The following is an 18,134-nucleotide window of genomic DNA, read 5'->3' on the forward strand; positions in this document are numbered from 1 at the left end:
TTTGAGAGTGAGTAGGTTGTGTGTATGTGGGATAGGAGGCATGTGAGAAATCTCTGTACCTTCTGCTCAATTTTCCTGTGAACCTCAAATGCCTCTAAAAATAAAATCTATTAGAAATTAATTGATTGGGCTGGGCGAGGTGGCTCATGCCTGTAATCCCAGCATTTTGGGAGGCTGAGGCAGGCAGATCACAAGGTCAAGAGATCGAGACCATCCTAGCCAACATGGTGAAACCCCATCTCTACTAAAAATACAAAAAAAATTGCTGGGCATGGTGGCATGCGCCTATAGTCCCAGCTACTCAGGAGGCAGAGGCAGAAAAAAAAAGAAAAAAGAAAAAGAAATTAATTGATTATTTATTCTCTAGAAGATGTTTTTATTTTTCAAAGTAAGGATTATTAGATAAAAGTAGTTATATGACAAAATGCTTAGTGATTTTTTTAACTTTATCTAAAATCAAAAGGCAATGGATGTTCTACTCCTGCCCAAGATTTTACAGATTTTTAAAATACATCTTCATTCATCAAGAATTTTTTGAGCAAAGCTATGCACAATGCAAAGCAACTAAGATCTAATATGTGTTCCAAGTGACTGTTTAAAATAAATAACACTCACCCTCCTTTCTAGGAAACTAAATATGCTCTAAATCACTGTCAGAAACAATTAACTTCCCGTTTCCCGCCATTCCGTATTAGTTTCTAAATGCCTTAGAGAACACTAAACATTCCTGTTCTCTCTCAAGCAGAAAACATTTCATGAGTCTGGGTGGATATATCTTATTAGTCGCCTTGGGAAACAGAGAAAGGCACACGTATTAAAAGAAAAAAGTTGACTTTGCCAAGGTGGAAACTCTTTTTCCTCCAAAGTTATCTGAAAGACCTTTGAGTTTTATATGAAATGAATCACTAAAGTCTTATTCCAAAGGTCTGCTGCCTTCTGAAGGCACAAATAAAGCTGAATTTCTCTCCAACCATAAAGAAAGAAAAGATATGGTACATACATTTGCATTACATGTATTCACTGACCTATCAGTAAATATTTATATTTATATAGTTGTGATGGACAAATATTTCTTCTTAATAAGTAACTGCAGTACTGCTCTTAGCCACAATAAGCAAATGAGTTATCCCTGGGGAACAGTTTAGCTGCATTGTATTTGAAAACTTCAACCAATAGGTAGTCTTGGGGGCCTCATTTCTACAAATCAGTACAAAATTGGTGCCCCCACTTTCTTGTCTTTGAAACAAGTAGGTGGTAGAGGAGCAGTTTAAGTGATTTCCACTCTTCCTTTTAGTTCTGACATTGTCTTGTCTTAGCTAGTGGGAAGGCTGGTCAGCTTTATTCATGCTATTTTTCTGCCTCTGTTCTCCCTCAAATGGGAAATCAACTAATAAATGAAAGTTGACCTAGATAAAATGAGGAGTGCAATGGAGTTCATCGATTATTCTCCAGGGTATTTTTAAAAAAATACAGGCTGTAAGAAACTGGGGTTATGTAAAAATATTGTGTCACGTCGTTCTTCTGAGATTAATAAGTGAATTGGGTTTCTAGAGGTGTTCATGTCTCAAAGTCTTGCTTAGAGTTATTGGCTTGCTGTATTTCTATCACATATTGTAGTTTTTAGATAGAAGAAAATTCCTCATTTCCATTTTTGTAATATTTTCCCAGTTATTCTGTAGCAATCATTTATATGTATTGACATTAATTATTATAAAGTACCTTGAGATTTGACTCGACTCTGCTGTGTAATTGTATGCTATTTGTACAATGAATTCTGACTATTTCATCATGTAAAAACAAGTTCCTTGCTAGAATGTATTTCATTCTCACTCAGTACTCTACTCTGAATTGCAGAGCAGGGGCATGTCATGGACAAAAGCAGGTTTCTTTGCTTTCAGAGATCTTGGCAGAGCTAAATGTCATGCCACTAAGCCAATTTGTTTCACGTAGGTGTCCTGAAGCCAGTGCCTGACCTGAACTGGACAAAAGTACTCATCTGAAATGAGAGTATTTTACTGGTGGACCAGTTGCTATTGTGTTTGTTAAAGGGTTTTTGCTGCCTTAAATGTCAGCCAGTTCCAAAAAGCATTTATTTTGCTCCACTTAAAATATAAGAATTATGAATTATAGATGGAAATCCTATACCTGTTCACTATATTCATTTTGAACACAACAGAAATTATCCCTTAGGGATTGGTGATATATTCCATCCCGAGGAAGGGCCCTCTCACTCCTGTCTAGTACGTTAGGCACTTTCCTATTCTATCTATGTGGTACTAAGGATGGATTTTGCTAAAGAGGGGACCCATCTATGTAAAGCCATTTTTACTTCTGTCAAAGTCAAGAGCCACATCATGATGTCTGCAGCCAGGATCACGGGGGCCAGCTGAAAACTTGGGGATAGAAGACTGGGCATGCAGACAATTTTTGTTTTTAGAGATGCTGATGAGGAGCAATGGCATTAAAGAGTAGGATTAGGAAAAAAGAAAATTCAGTGGTGTAAAGTTTTCAAAATAAGAGACCGAATTTCAAAAGACTAACAAATGCATGTACATTCTATTAAACTTACTTACAATCACAATAATGTAGATTTCTTTATTATACTTTAATTTCTGGGGTACATGTGCAGAATGTACAGGTTTGTTACATAGATATACACGTGCCATGGTGGTTTGCTGCACCCACCAACCCGTCATCTACATTAGGTATTTCTCCTAATGCTATCCCTCCCCTACCCCCCAATCCCCGAGAGGCCCTGGTGTACATGTGTCCTCATTGTTCAACTCCCACTTATGAGTGAGAACATGTGGTGTTTGGCTTTCTGTTCTTGTGTTAGTTTGCTGAGAGTGATGGTTTCCTCCCTACAAAGGATATAAACTCATCCTTTTTTATGGCTGCATTGTATTCCATGGTGTATATGTGCCACATTTTCTTTATCCAGTCCATCACTGATGGGCATTTGGGTTGGTTCCAAGTCTTTGCTATTGTGAACAGTGCCGCAATAAATATACATGTGCATGTTTCTTTATAGTAGAATGATTTATAATCCTTTGGGTATGATTCTGGGCCAAATGGCATTTCTAGTCCTAGATTCTTGAGGAATTGCCACACTGTCTTCCACAATGGTTGAGCTAATTTACACTCCAACCAACAGTGTAAAAGCATTCCTATTTCTCCACATCCTCTCCAGCATCTGTTGTTTCCTGACTTTTTAATGATAGCTATTCCAACTGGCCTGAGATGGTATCTCATTGTGGTTTTGATTTGCATTTCTCTAATGACCAGTGATGATGAGCAATTTTTCATATGTTTGTTGGCTGCATAAATGTCCTCTTTTGAGAAGTGTCTGTTCATATCCTTTGCCCACTTTTTGATGGGATTTTTTTTTCTTGTAAATTTGTTTAAGTGCTTTGTAGATTCTGAATATTAGTCTTTTGTCAGATGGATAGATTGCAAAAATTTTTTCCCATTCTGTAGGTTGCCTGTTCACTCTGATGATAGCTTTTTTGCTGTGCAGAAGATCTTTAATTAGATCCCTTTTGTCAGTTTTGGCTTTTGTTGTCATTGCTTTTGGTGTTTTAGTCATAAAGTCTTTTCCCATGCTTATGTCCTGAATGGTATTGCCTAGGTTTTCTTCTAGGGTTTTTATGGTTTTAGGTCTTATGTTTAAGTCTTTAATCCATCTTGAGTTAATTTTTGTATAAGGTGTAAAGAAGGGATCCAGTTTCAGCCTTCTGCCTATGGCTAGCCAGTTTTCCCAACACCATTTATTAAATAGGGAATCCTTTCCCCATTGCCTGTTTTTGTCAGGTTTGTCAAAGATCAGATGGTTGTAGATGTATGGTATTATTTCTGAGGCCTCCGTTCTGTTCTGTTGGTCTATATATCTGTTTTGGTACCAGTATCATGCTGTTTTGGTTACTGTAGCCTTGTAATATATTTTGAAGTCAGGTAGCATGATGCCTCCAGCTTTGTTCTTTTTTGCTTAGGATTCTCTTGGCTATACGAGCTCTTTTTCCATTCCATATGAAATTTAAAGTACCTTTTTCCAATTCTGTGAAGAAAGTCAATGGTAGCCTGATGGGGATAGCGTTGAATCTATAAATTACTTTGGGCAATGTGGTCATTTTCATGGTATTGATTCTTCCTATCTATGAACATGCAATGTTTTTCCATTTGTTTGTGTCCTCTCTTAATTCCTTGAGCAGTGGCTTGTAGTTCTCTTTGAAGATGTCCTTCACATTCCTTGTAAGTTGTATTCCTAGGAATTTTGTTCTTTGTAGCAGTTGTGAATGGGAGTTCACTCATGATTTGGCTCTCTGTTTGTCTGTTATTGGTGTATAGGAATGCTTGTGATTTTTGCACATTGATTTTGTATCCTGAGACTTTGCTGAAGTTGCTTATCAGCTTAAGGAGATTTGGGGCTGAGATGATGGGGTTTTCTAAATATACAATCATGTCTTCTGCAAACAGAGGCAATTTGACTTCCTCTTTTCCTCATTGAATACCCTTTATTTCTTCCTCCTGCCTGATTGCTCTGGCCAGAACTTCCAACACTATGTTGAATAGGAGTGGTGAGAGAGGGCATCCTTGTCTTGTGCCAGTTTTCAAAGAGAGTACTTCCAGTTTTTGCCCATTTAGTATGATACTGGCTGTGGGTTTGTTGTAAATAGCTCTTATTATTTTGAGATATGTTCCATGTATGTGTCCAGTAATTTATCCATTTCTCTAGATTTTCTAGTTTATTTGCATAGAGGTGTTTATAGTATTCTCGGATGGTAGTTTGATTTCTGTGGGATCGGTGGTGATATCCCCTTTATCATTGTTGATTGTGCCCGTTTGATTCTTCTCTCTTTTCTTCTTTAGTAGTCTGGCTAGCAGTCTATTTTGTTGATCTTTTCAAAAAACCAGCTCCTTAATTCGTTGATTTTTTGAAGGGTTTTTCCTGTCTCTATCTCCTTCAGTTCTGCTCTGATCTTAGTTATTTCTTGTCTTCTGCTAGCTTTTGAATTTGTTTGCTCTTGCTTCTCTAGTTCTTTCAATTGTGATGTTATGGTGTTGATTTCAGATCTTTTCTGCTTTCTGTTGTGGGCATTTAGTACTATAAATTTCCCTTTACACACTGCTTTAAATGTGTCCCAGAGATTCTGGTATGTTGTGTCTTTGTTCTCATTGGTTTCAAAGAACATCTTTATTTCTGCCTTCATTTTGTTATTTACCCAGTAGTCATTCAGGAGCAGGTTGTTCAGTTTCCATGTAGTTGTGTGGTTTTGAGTGAGTTTCTTAATCTTGAGTCCTAATTTGATTGCACTGTGGTCTGAGAGACTGTTTGTTTGTTATTATTTCCGTTCTTTTCCATTTGCTGAAGGGTGTTTTACCTCCAATTATGTGGTCAATTGTAGAATATGCGATATGGTGCTGCAAAGAATGTATATTCTGTTGATTTGGGCTGGAGAGTTGTGTAGGTGTCTATTAGGTCTGCTTGGTCCAGAGCTGAGTTCAACTACTGGATATCCTTGTTAATTTTCTATCTCATTGATCTAATACTGATAGTGGGGTGTTAAAGTCACCCACTATTATTGTGTGGGAGTCTAAATCTCTTTGTAGGTCTATAGGAACTTGCTTTATGAATCTGGGTGCTCCTGCATTGGGTGCATAGGCATTTAGGATACTTAGCTCTTCTTGTTGCATTGACCCCTTTACCATTATGTAATGGCCTTCTTTGTCTCTTTTGATCTTTCTTTGTTGGCTTAAAGTCTGTTTTTGCTTTCCATTTGCTTGGTAAATCTTCCTCCATCCCTTCATTTTGAGCCTATGTGTGTGTCTGCACGTGAGATGGGTCTCCTGAATATAGCACATTGATGGGTCTTGACTCTTTATCCAATTTGCCAGTCTGTGTTTTTTAATTGGAGAATTTAGCCTGTTTGCACTTAAGGTTAATATTGTTATGTGTGAATTTAATCCTTTCATTATGATGCTAGCTGGTTATTTTGCCTGTTAATTGATGCAGTTTCTTCATCATGTCAATGGTCTTTACAATTTGGTACGTTTTTGCAGTGGCTAGTACCGGTTGTTCCTTTCCATGTTTAGTGCCTCCTTCAGGAGCTCTTGTAAGGCAGGCCTGGTGGTGACAAAATCTCTCAGCATTTGTTTGTCTGTAAAGAATTTTATTTCTCTTTTGTTTGTCTGTAAAGGATTTTATTTCTCTTTTACTTACAAAGCTTAGTTTGGCTGGATATGAAATTCTGGGTTGAAAATTCTTTAAGAAGCCAGGCGCAGTGACTCATGCCTGTAATCCCAGCACTTTGGGAGGCCAAGGCTGGTGGATCACCTGAGGTCAGGAGTTCAAGACCAGCCTGACCAAGATGGTGAAACCCCGTTTTTACTAAAAATACAAAAATTAGCTGAGCATGGTGGTGGGCACCTGTAATCCCAGCTACTCAGGAGGCTGAGGCAGAGAATTGCTTGAACCCGGGAGGCGGAGGTTGCAGTGAGCCAAGATCATGCCACTGCATTCCAGCCTGGGCAACAGAGCAAGACTCCATCTCAAAAAAAAAAAAAAAATTCTTCAAGAATGTTGAATATTGGCCCCCACTCTTTCTGGCTTGTAGAGTTTCTGCCGAGAGATCCACTGTTAGTCTGATGGGCTTCCCTTTGTGGGTAACCCGAGCTTTCTCTCTGGCTGCCCTTAACATTTTTTCCTTCATTTCAACCTTGGTGAATCTGACAAGAATCTGATGATTATGTGCCTTGGGATAGCTCTTCTCGAGGAGTATCTTTGTGGTGTTCTCTGTATTTCCTGAATTTGAATGTTGGCCTGTCTTGCTAGAATGGAGAAGCTCTCCTGGATAATATCCTGAAGAGTGTTTTCCAGCTTGGTTCCATTCTCCCCGTCACTTTCAGGTACACCAATCAAATGTAGATTTGGTCTTTTCATATAGTCCCATATGTTTTGGAGGCTTTGTTCATTTCTTTTCACTCTTTTTGCTCTAATCTTCTCTTCTCGCTTTATTTCATTAAGTTGATCTTCAATCTCTGATATCTTCAATCTCTGATATCCTTTCTTTCCAGGCTACCTCTCTAGATTCCTCATCTCTGGGCAGGGCATCTCTGAAAAGAGGCAGCAGCCCCAGTCAGGGACTTATAGGTAAAAACCCCATCTCCCTGGGACAGAGCACCTGGGGGAAGGGGCAGCTATGGGCACAGCTTCAGCAGACTTAAACATCCCTGCCTGACATTTCTGTAGAGAGCTCTGATAAGGGACATATTGCCTCCTCAAGTGGGTCTCCAGCCCATGTATCCCGACTGGGAGACACCTTCCAGTTGGAGCTGACAGACACCTCATACAGGAGAGCTCTCGCTGGCATGTGCCCCTTTGGGACAAAGCTTCCAGAGGAAGGTACAGGCAGTGATCTTTGCTGTCCTGCAGCCTCCACTGGTGATACCCAGGCAAACAGGGTCTGGAGTGGACATCCAGCAAAGTCCAGCAGACCTGCCACAGAGGGGCCTGTTTGTTAGAAGGAAAACTAACAAACAGAAAGGAATAGTATCAACATCAACAAAAAGGATGTCCACTAAGAGACCCCATCTGAAGGTCACCAACATCAAAGACCAAAGATAGATAAGTCCATGAAGATTGGGAGAAACCAGAGCAAAATGTCTGAAAATTCCAAAAACCAGAATGCCTCTTCTCCAAAGGATCACAACTCCTCACCAGCATGGGAACAAAACTGGAGAGAGAATGAGTTTGATAAATTGACAGAAGTAGGCTTCAGAAGGTGGGTAATAACAAACTCCTCCAAGCTAAAGGAGCATGTTCTAACCCAATGCAAAGAAGCTAAGAACCTTGAGAAAAGGTTAGATGAATTGCTCACTAGAATAACCAGTTTAGAGAAGAACATAAATGACCTGATGGAGCTGAAAAACAGCATGAGAACCTCGTGAAGCATACACAAGTATCAACAGCTGAATTGATCAAGTGGATGAAAGTATAATGTAGATTTTATTTCAAAAATGCAGAAAAAGTAGAAAAGGAAAAATTGAAAGAAGGAAGTAAAAAAGGAAATAAAACATCATAAACATATTATTGTCCCTTTAATGGCTAAACCAGTGTTTAAAATGTAATGTGGGCTAATTGCAATCCATCTTCAATAGAGAGAATTATTTAAGGCAGATTTTTGAGGAAAATTGTGAAATATCTTTCCCTGGATGAATATTTTTAATGTGACATTTATAGACCCTTTAATAAAAAGCTAGCCCATTGGAAATAAAAGGGGAACCTAGAGAAATAGCCACAGGAACCTCATTTGTGAGACACACAATTCACAGAGGAACACAGAAACCAGTCTAGTGGAAGCCAAAGCATTTTCACTTCCCCAGAATTTCTTCTGTGAAATTACATACCCTTTCTGATGAATAATTTTCTCCAATCCAACGATTATCTTGAGAATCCTTTCTGAAAGAGCCTGCCTTTCCCTCCTAAGAAATGCCTGCAATCTAACATTTCACAAGCATCCTCTGAGACCTGCGGCTGGAAGGAATTGCTAGCAAAGAGGCCCACATTAAGGTAAACTTTCTTATGGGAACAAAGAGTGAGGAGAGGACTTGATGTCATCTCTCTCAGGCCAGTGGCACAAAGACGCCCAAAGTTGGGTCTTGGCTAAAAATTGACCATCGGTCATATTCTCCTTTAGACTAAATGAGTCAAAAGTCAAACCTGAGTAATTTTCATTGTCTCTAGAACCACACTAACAAAAATCTCATTACGTAACAATGTTCGAATACAAGCACACAAGTGTTCCTCTCCCCTTTACAGTCTTAAAAGAAATTTAGTGCCTTGTATAACGCCTACCCAAAGCTTCCCATCTGAGAGCCAACATCACCAAGGATTTGCCTTAATGGTTTGCTTGCAGCCCTACACTTTATCCTTAATACTGTGCATTCATTTGCCCTTCTTCTTCTTTGGTAAGATTTCCTAGCCTGGAAATAAGGCACTTCTCTTCAAACTCCTTGGGATTCTCTCATTTGCTGCCTTGATTCATTTCCCTTGTTCAAAGAAATCTTTTATCAAGTCTCTGCCTGTATTTTGGCTCTGATTGATTGCTATATGGCTACATCCTGTGCTCAGCCAACCTTATATCTTTCTACCTTCGTCTCTGAATGGGATAAGCCTGGAGGCTGCTCAATGACCCAGAAGACCTCTAACCTCTTCTGAATATAGAAGAATGAGTATAGATAGCCTCTGAAGACACATTTCACTTCTGCATTACTTTAATTCTATGTCTTGATCTTTTGTATCTTAAATCTCTATTCCCTTCACCATTAACAGATTTTCTATTTCCTCTGCCCTTTGATGACCTCATTGAGCCTCTGGGAGACTTGTCTCAAAATTATCTGACTAATTATCTTGAAATATTTCCTGGTTAAAAATTCTCTTTCAAAAGCAAGATGTTATCTTCTATCACCACATTTTGTTTTGATTTACCTGACAAAACTTTGTTAAGAAATAAGTCATCAGAAAAAATATTTTATTAACACTTAAATCTACTATGCAGCTCGTTTTGCTTGCAGTTTAACCTGGACCTGTTAACTTTGAATATGAATGAATAGTTCAAGTTCAATCACTGTGTCATTAACAAGAGAAACTTCCTTGAAAATATTTTATTCTGTCTTAACTGTGTTCTCTGGGGGAAAAAAAAAGGTGTATTTTCATATACAAAGCTTTTCAAATGCCCATAGGCACTCACAGTAACTGTGCAGAACCTCTTCAACTACCATAATCTGCCTGAAAATTACAAGGTTTACTAGCAAAGAGGAAAAATTGCAATTCTGCTTTCAGGCAACTTGTTCTGGCAGAGTCATCTCTCATATAACTTTTCAGCTAGATGTGCCTCCATTTTGTTATGGAAGATAATGATAGTGGTTATTATTTGTATCATTTTATTAGCAATGCCTCTGAGCATCCTGTAACTCTGATTTGTTTGACAATTGACATGGCATGTTTAAATCACAGAAAAATTGGCATATTGGCTGGTAGAAAATAATGCAGCTGTTAACAGGGTTTGGTACATTGAATTTCACTGACATTGCTACTTATGAAAGGAGAAATAACTCTTTTTTCTCGCTTCATCACTTATGATTAGAGGGCCCAGACAGTTCAGGCAATATAGTCAGTGCTCAATATATTTTACTATTCTTCCTCAAAGATAAATTCCTGTCCTGATGGATCTATTTCTATTGTTTAAAGGGGAAGTGCTGTCATGTTCCGTAAGTATATGAAGGTAGAGGAATGAGAATGTTAATAACTTGGAGAAGAGCCTGACCACACCCTATCACATCTCTCTGAATGGATTCAGGGACTGTTCCTGTGACTTAAGGAAAACAGACTTTGTCCAGGAATAATGAATGACTTTTCTTGTCTCCACTGCAGCAGTGAGTGAAGGACCAACTACCCAACAACCACCTATGCTGCCCCCATCTCAGCCTGAGCATTCTAGCAGTGATGAGGCACCAAGCAGAACCATCCCCACGGCTTGTGTTCGACCAACTCATCCACTCCGCAGCTTTGCTAATCCTTTGCTACCTCCACCAATGAGTGCAATAGAACCGAAAGTCCCTTACACACCACTTTTGTCTCAGCCAGGTAAAGTACTCAGTTGTTCATCTTTAAAATTCCTATTATTATTGGTGCCTCTATTTAAGTGCATGAGGGTGCTTGAGAAGGCCTAGATGTCATATATCTTTTCAATGTTGATTACATGCCCAGTGTGCTCATTTTTGTTACTGATGCTTGTAGTGTAACCATTAATGACCCACCTCCCAAGTAACTGATTGGTTGTAGGTGCTTTTCATCCCTTTGGAAAGTTGTCCATGAATCCTGGAAGAATCCTGGAAGCCAGTCCACCATTTTTAATATGTGCTATAGGTGTGCTTGCTAGAGAATGCTGGAAACATTCCTGATTCCCTAACTTCATTCTGCCACATGAGTTCTAAGGGTTAAAGCTAGACTCCAAGACTAGATGTAAAGGTATAAAAATCTGCAAAACTACTTTTTAGAGAAATGGATTGGATCTCATAATTCTAATTTGTGCCTTTCAATAGTCATTTCTCAGGAGTTCTTACTTATTTCAGAGTACTAGGCCACAAAGGAATGTCAGAACCAGTGTTGAGTACAACTCAACTAATTTTAAAAATGAAGAAACTAAAATTTAGATTGATAGAAAGTAACATATCTATGGTCCTTTCTAAGAAAATAAGATGGCAGGGATAGGAAACGAGTCCCAGATTCCCAATGCAGTATTGATTTTATTATTTCACCTAGTATCCAAATTGAGCTCCATTTTGTTTCTGTTAGGGATTGAGGAGGGGGAGAGGGAGTGTATCAGAGAGAGACAGAGACAAAAAGAGATGGAGGAAGGAGGAGGAGAGGAGGAAAAGAAGAAACAGGTAGAATGAATAAGTCAATAGATAAGTAGAGATAAATAAATAGTACTTAAAATTATTTGGAATATTAGAATAATTCTCAAAATCCTCAGTATATCAGGCATAAGATAGTAAATTTTAGTAGTTCTAAGTAATCTGAGATGGCCTCCTTGATAAGCACAGGCAGCTGAACTGGGCTAATCTACATTATGCTCATACATTTGACTACTTTTCTGTTACTCAGACCTACAATAATTTATTTTGTTGCATTAGTACACAAGCCACATAATGACTGTAAAAGCTAGAAAAATGATTGTCTATGAAGTTTAAATATTAATTATTTTACATTAAGAATGTATCTAATTGCTGGGATGACATTAGTTGATTTGTACACATCACCTCTGATGTTCTCAACATTTACATGATGTGCAATATGGATACTCAGCTACACAGCCCCTGGGAGGTGGAGTGGAACATGAAGGCATGTAGGATTCCATTGGTTGGGACACACGTTCCACTGTGGAGTCTTCCTTGACACACACAGGTCATGATTTCATTCTACAAGAGATAGCCCTTCTCACCCCAGCAAAGCCCACATAAGGACTTAAAAAGGTCTGTATTGCCCAAGCCCCTCTCTCCACCCTCCCATGCATACACACTCCACACATACATTATGGGGAGGATCTGCTACTTTATATGGCCCCAAAACTATGAAGTCTTTGATAATTGAGGCAGAGACAACTTGAAGCAAGAGCATTCATTTAATGAAATTCTGGTGCCAAGAGTATGCTTCCTTGTGATTTCTGGCTGCATCTGTTTCCCCACTGCAAGCACAACCCAAGGAAACAGACCTTGAAGGAAACTAGTATTCAAGATAGTTGACAGGTTAATTGCAACTGCTAACAATAACTAGCCTTTAATGAATCTTTAATGCACATGCCTATAGGACAGGCATGATTCTGAAGGCTTATTACATCTCATTTGATCCTCTAAACAACTTTGTGAGGTAGCTACTAGTCTTGACCCCATTTTAGGCACAAGGAAACTGAGGCACAGAGAATTTAAGTAGCTTGTTTAAGTCTACATAGCAAGTAAGTAATGCATCTTTTCCTTGCTCTCCTGGGTTCTCAAATTTTAGAAACTCATTTGTGCCTCTTAGTTTATGTCTAACTTGTTTAATAAGAAAAAGACTAATAAAACGACTAAATCATTAAATTAATTAAATCATTAGAAGAAAAAATCAAGAAACATCTTAAAATAATTCTGAATTGAAGAATATATTTTCTCATCAGATTTCTTCACTCACATTTTAATGAGGAAAGGTAAGAACCTAACTATTCTATAGTAAAGAGGACCAATTTGATAGCAACAAAAAGTAAAGTGCAGTTGCAGCAGTTTATGCTGTTAATAGTCTCTCTGCTTGCAAGTAAAAACTTTAAGAATAAAACAGCTGAAAATGACATTCTGGAGGCTACTTTAAATGAAAAATTTTACTGCACCAGTGATATTTAGTTTGGGACACAAGATTTGGAAGTCAACCTATGCTCTGAAGTGCTACAATAACAAAAGGATACTTTTTTTAAAAAAAGAAGATTTGATGATAGATGGATGATAGATGGAGCAGAGAACTGGCATTTTTTTTACTAGTTGTTTTCTTCTAATTACATTAATGCTAAAGCTGCCTAAAACAAAATCTGATACAATGCGGTATAAATTAGTGGATTATGTCCTTCATAGAAGGGAAGTAGAATCAGTTGTGCTGTATTTCATCAAATAATAAGCATGTCTGAAGAGCCAAAGAACCATTCTCTGATCTAACGGCAACCAGGCAAAATCTCGTTTTCTTTTATTTTCATGGTACACTTAAGATCCTTCTTTTGTTTTTATTTGAACTATTTCTCTCAAGCCATCTCTTCTTTCCTATTTTCAGATATCTCTGGCTAGAGTTTTTGTTTGATTTTATGTTTTTTATAGCTCCTCTTTAAATGCCACTCTCCCCCACTCAACTGGAGGCATGCCCCGCCATCCCTTTGGAATTAGTAAATTCCTTTTCCTTTCGTGTTTCTCTCTTATTGTCTTCCTATGATTCCTGTTCATTTCATAATGTCTTACCTCATGATTTTCAAATAAGTTCTTCCTGCATTGCTCCTGACACATGGTAAATAGCATGCTTTTTAAAAGGGCTGATGTTTACTTATTCTAATAGAAAAAGAAAATTAGCAGACTGACAAATGTATTAGCTGTGACATTAACTACATGCTTCTTAGACTTAAAGATGAAATACTTAGAGCTTTCAACAAGTTTTAATTCTAAGAAAATCATTACTTTAGTCTTAAAGATGAAATACTTAGAGCTTTCAACAAGTTTTAATTCTAAGAAAATCATTACTTTAGTCAAACTGATTGATGAAGTAAAGTCATTCTCTTGTCAGCTTTTAAAAAAAAATACCTCAAATAATTTTACTGTGGATTTCACAAGAAAGGACTGCATAATTAGTGATGAATTTATCTTTACTTACCGCAAGTAATTACTTTAGAATATGGTAATGTGAGGCATTGCTCTAATTTTTAAAAATGAGAAACTTCTACTTTGAAAGCTTTGAGATTAGGATCAAGGAAGAAGCTTTTTCCCCACTCAAATTCCTGTGTGTGAATTTGATTTTTTTTAATTAATTTATTTTATTTTAGGTTCTGGGGTACATGTGCAGGATGTGCAGGTTTGTTACATAGTTAAACGTGTGCCGTGGTGGTTTGCTGCACCTATCAACCCATCACCTTGGTATTAAGCCCTGCATGCATTAGCTGTTTTTCCTGATGCTCTTCCTCCCTTCACCCTACCCACCGACAGGCCCCAGTGTGTGTTGTTCCCCTCCCTGTGGATTTTCATGGGCAACAACGTCAGTCTGTGCCTTAGTTTGCCTCCCGATAAGGCGCACAGAGCTGTGCTTGCAGCAGTTTTACATGAGTCTAGGGCAAAACATATTATGCAGTAATAGTCTCCATGGGGTTGCAGAGCATTTTGCAATATTTTTATAGTAAGCAGTAATTAGAAAGCCATTCTGTTGTCATAACGACTGAAATTCTGCTTACCTGAAAACAGATTCATTTCCTCAAACTTTTTTCTTCCACCTGCTGAGTTAAAAATGTAACTTACAAGACTCTAGGGTATTTATGGTGTTTCTTACAATGTCATCATCACCTTATAATAGAGTGCTTCCATTTTTTAATGCTTTATCTATAGACATGAATAACTGTGAGATCTTTACACATTTCATGGAGGCTGCAATCGCTACACTTTGCAAATCACAAATGTAGACATGTAAGTGATTTGGCTTAGTCCCCTTTCAGGTTAAATAGAGTGTTGGGCTTATTGCATTATAGATCTGACATAAATTTTACAAAGGGCCAAGATAGGGTGTGTGGGTTTTTTTCTTCTTTACTAGTTAAAATTCCTTTTAGCTGTGGAATGATCAGCTGCACTTTAAATGAACCTGGGTTAGGAGACCATTTGTCTTCTAGAGATGTAATTCTAAAGGGAAAGAAAATGTGATCTCTTAAATAGTGACTTTTATATCGTAATGCTCTTTTATAACATTAGCCCCCTGGACCTCTTGCAACTTTGTAAAACTCCATAAGCACTATATTTTCCTTCATTTACACATTGCATTTTACACGTATATATTTATAAAAGCGAAACTCCAGAGCATTCTGATCTTTTCTATCTTCAAGGGATCAATATGTCAGTAGACATGACAAGTCCAAAACTCACTTCATTGTACTGCGAAATTGAGTTTGATTTTCCCCGTGCAAATTGTGGCATGTGCTTTAATTTGTGTGAGGATTGAAGACGAGGAGTGGGTGGAGGTGGCTGACAGTGGACAGAAAAGGCATTTGATTTATATTTTATGGATGGTTGGGAAATCATGTATTCCTGCTGTAACCTGATCTTTTTGGCAGGCCTTATTTCAGTAAATCTGCTATCACACAAAACTGCCAATAAATTACTATAATGCATTAATACAATTGCTTTCGCTGGGCCACTCGTAGGCCGCCATTGCAGGTATTCATCAAGAACACCACACGAGTGTTCCATTCTGCTAAAATCAGCCACAGGCAGAGGTCATGGGAGATCAGACATCCTTTAGAAGGTGACACAAGAGGGTCATTTTAAAGGCCAGTCAGATAGAATAAATCATTGGCACAGCTAAATAGGAGAGATGTGTTGATTTCGTGTTATTGAAGCTGAAGCCAATACTTCCAATCAATGCTAGAGTGGAAAATTATACTACATCTTATTACATAAGTTTCATCTCATGTGAAAGCTATCTGTGTGGCTTTTTGGTAGACATCTCCTTGAAATTTTCCTGTTCTCACTCCTAACAGATTTTTTTTTAATAGGTAAAATTTGATTCGATTTGGTCTGGTCATCCTAAATTATCCATTGGTAAAATGTAATTAAGGCAAATTTGCTTTAAGTATCAATAATATTTGTGACTCTGGAACCTACCTGCTTGGTGGTTTAATAAATTAGTATTTCCTCTACTATGAGGTTTTAGTAAATAAATATTAATAGGAAAAGAGCTCTGTTAATTGCCCAGAGGAGAGAGAAATAATTTCTAGAAGAGTCATTATGAGTAAGCCAAGTAATTGATGCCCTATTTATAAGTGAGAAAGCAGAGGCCTAAAAATGTTAGGCAGCTTGCCCAAGGTCAACAATTGAGGTGATAGCCAAATGTAAATAATTTGGAGAAATGTTTTTTTGTTTATTTGTTTATATTTAACTTTGAAGATAGATACAGGATTTTACCTAGCTTTTTTTGTGATGTTAACAGTTATTCTTAGAGTGACTTTTTCCCCCCCAAAAGGGGTCTTCTAGGATCCTAATAATTAAATATGCTTTAGGAGGAACTACATCAGGTAGGTTAAGTCATTTAGCTGAGTGTTTGAGTAAACATTTTATTCCTTTATGTTGGCATTACATGGAGAGGAGATGTTATAGCAAAAGTAGCAACTAGCTGGAGCACTCTGGAATAGCTGCCATCTGCCTTCAACTCACCTATCCAGTCTGTTGAATATCCCTCTACGGTAAGGCAGGAAGCCGGGGCTGACATCTGACATCTGTTGCTTTCACCACCACTGATGGCCAAGGCTGTAGAAACAAATTAAAAAAAAAAAGATGAGCATAAAGAAGTATATAAAAGAGTTTAAGGCATATGGGACTATTACTCACAATGGGAGTTGGAGAGTGTGACCATAGGTCAATGAGAGCAAAAACTGTACAGCTAGTATTTTTCAGAATTGCAAAAAGCTCTTTTGGGGAGGGAGTGAATGACTACAGTAGAAAAGTTTGAGTCCATTTTATGAAAGGTTTGCCCAATTACGAGAAAATATTGCATCAAGAATTGTTAGATCATTTATGAAATTGAAGTTAACTATCAACCTAATACAATGAAACTCTGAGGTTAAAGTATTCAGTGGCCATCCAGATAATCATAAGAGAAAATAAAAAATAATCTATTTTCAGAACTTCGTAACCTAATAGAAGACATAATCCGAAACATGTAAGTTACAAAGAACGTACTTGGATTATACTGCAGAGTGGGTGGCCGCATGAGTGACAGAAAGAATGGTGAAGGAAAGGTGGGCAGTAGGTTGTTTTCAAGGCAGTAAATATTCCTTTTACATTTTTATAAACTTGATAGGTCACATGGTTAACTACTGCTGTATAGATTTTGTTGTTGTTTTGAAATATTTTGAAAATAAAGCATCTTTTTAAAAATCAGCTTACATAAAAGTAATAAGGCTTATGCTTTATACTTTGTCACCTTTTTATAGTTTACAGAGGACATTTCCAAATAAATGTATATCTACCTGAGAAGTAACTTTGATCAGCATTACCAATACAGAGGTCAATATTTAGAGAGGTTGAATACCTTTCAACTTTTCCAGGGTCATGTGTCATTATTCTTAGGACCTTCATTGCCACCCTTACATGTGGTAGACACTTGAATGTTGGTTGAATTGGTCAGAATATAATAAAATAATAAAGGTGAGAGCCAGAATTTGACTTCAGGTCTTCAATTTCAAGTCTAATAATGAGTTTAGACAAACCAGAGTGACTTGTAAGTTTGTAAGGATTAGATATCAGATACTAGAAAAAGATAGATAAAGGCAGATAAGATGAAATAACTTACAAATTCATGACCATTTTATAACATGTTTAATAATCTGAACTATAAATAGCATCTTATGCTAAAGCCAAATAAATTGCATAGAGTGGAAAAGACACTTGAAACCACAGCCCTCGGAAATTCAGTAGTTTATTTTTATGAAAATGAACAGACATGCAGTGGCCTCCATAAAGAAGAATAGCATTGTCTGCGTTCATAGAAAGGAGGAGGCCAGGTGTGGTGGCTCACACCAGTAATCCTAGCACTTTGGGAGGCTGAGGCAGGCGGATTGCCTGAGCTCAGGAGTTCAAAACCAGCCTGGGCAACACAGTGAAACCCCATCTCTACTAAAATACAAAAAATTAGCTGGGCATGGTGTCGTGTGCCTGTAATCCCAGATACTCAGGAGGCTGAGACAGGAGAATCACTTGAACCTGGAAGGCGGAGGTTGCAGTGAGCCAAGATCATGCCACAGCACTCCAGTCTGGGTGACAGAGCAAGACTCCATCTCAAAAAAAAAAAAAAAAAAAGGAGGAGTGGGAAT

General features: G+C 37.8%; 1 protein-coding gene across 5 annotated transcripts in view; it reads left to right on the forward strand.

The window, feature by feature from the left end:
- DCC (DCC netrin 1 receptor) overlaps positions 1 to 18,134 on the forward strand; it is a 1,213,980-nt gene that overhangs the window by 1,172,872 nt on the left and 22,974 nt on the right. For 4 of the 5 annotated variants that reach the window (XM_054461350.2, XM_063653695.1, XM_063653696.1 and 1 more), the window contains exon 27: positions 10,430 to 10,642. In XM_054461350.2, the coding sequence (XP_054317325.2) occupies positions 10,430 to 10,642 (213 nt within the window). The remainder of the gene's footprint in view (positions 1 to 10,429; positions 10,643 to 18,134) is intronic. The other variant, XM_063653694.1, reaches the window with a different exon arrangement.

This window comes from Pongo pygmaeus, chromosome 17 (genome assembly GCF_028885625.2).
Source record: "Pongo pygmaeus isolate AG05252 chromosome 17, NHGRI_mPonPyg2-v2.0_pri, whole genome shotgun sequence".
Taxonomy (NCBI): Eukaryota; Metazoa; Chordata; class Mammalia; order Primates; family Hominidae; genus Pongo; species Pongo pygmaeus.